Source organism: Olea europaea, chromosome 13 (genome assembly GCF_002742605.1).
Source record: "Olea europaea var. sylvestris chromosome 13, O_europaea_v1, whole genome shotgun sequence".
Lineage (NCBI taxonomy): Eukaryota > Viridiplantae > Streptophyta > Magnoliopsida > Lamiales > Oleaceae > Olea > Olea europaea.
Window position 1 is genome coordinate 21,886,958 of NC_036249.1, and position 1,163 is coordinate 21,888,120.

A 1,163-nucleotide genomic window follows, 5' to 3' on the forward strand; every position below is an offset into this window, starting at 1 on the left:
GACTGGGGGGGGGGGGAGGTAGAATTTACCATCTGGTTACTTTCATTGCAATTTTGAATTAGTGAGGGTAATTCTTTTAGAATTTGAACTTTCATAATTTAGCTCTAATTTTCTGTTGATTTATTTGGATTATTGTTTTTTTTTTTTTTCCAACTCGAAACTTGATAAATATTCTGGAATGAAAGGGCTTGTTAGGAGAAATTCGGTTTGAATTCAGAAAGGGTAAAATAAGGCAACACTTTTGAATGTTTTCTCTGTTCCGTACAGAAAACATAGCTGCATGAAAATTGTAATTTCACAATTTTTTTAACTTACTTTCAGCAGTACGACTATGACTGAGATTTCACAATGTTGAATCTCTCTCTCTCTCTCTCTCTCTCTAACACAGGATTGCGTTTCTTTTTCATTTGAATTGCAAAAAAATTGTGAGGAAACAAGTTTAGTAAATCATTCAGCCAACACTTCGTTTCTTTCGTTCATTTGTGTGCTTGTGCACTAAGATTGATTTTTTCATCATATTGCATTAGTATGATCCGACGTGATGAACTTTTACAAGTTTAAGGTATGAGAGATTGATAGGCATAGATTTTCAGAGTTTTTGATCGCCTTTACATTGCAATATGTTAATAATTTAGGATCTTGTCCTGATTTTCACTTATCAGCTTGGAAGACGTATTGAGTCTATAGTTTTGCCATTAGAGCTACTACAACAGCTCAGATCCTCAGATTTTCCTGGTCAGCGAGAATATGAAACATGGCAGAGGAGAATCTTGAAAATACTTGAAGCTGGACTCCTTTTGCATCCGCACATGCCTCTTGCAAAGACAGAAATGGCCTCTCAACAGCTTCGGAAGATCTTACGTGGAGCCTCAGATATACCAATAGAAATGGGGAAGCATAGTGAATCAATGCAACTTCTCCGCAATGCTGTAATGTCACTTGCTTGCAGATCATTTGATGGTTCTGTGTCGGATATATGCCACTGGGCGGATGGAATACCACTGAATCTTCACCTTTACTACATACTTCTAGAATCCTGCTTTGATGTAAATGACGAAACATCTGTTATTGAAGAAGTCGATGAGATATTAGAACTTATAAAGAAGACTTGGGTAATCCTTGGGATAAACCAGATATTACATAATCTTTGTTTCTTTTGGGTC

General features: G+C 36.3%; 1 protein-coding gene across 1 annotated transcript in view; it reads left to right on the forward strand.

The window, feature by feature from the left end:
• The window catches only part of LOC111408553, a 2,693-nt gene that overhangs the window by 1,220 nt on the left and 310 nt on the right, over window positions 1-1,163 (forward strand). Inside the window, exon 2 of the mRNA XM_023038298.1 lies at window positions 663-1,160. Coding sequence (XP_022894066.1) covers window positions 663-1,160 — 498 coding nt within the window. The remainder of the gene's footprint in view (window positions 1-662; window positions 1,161-1,163) is intronic.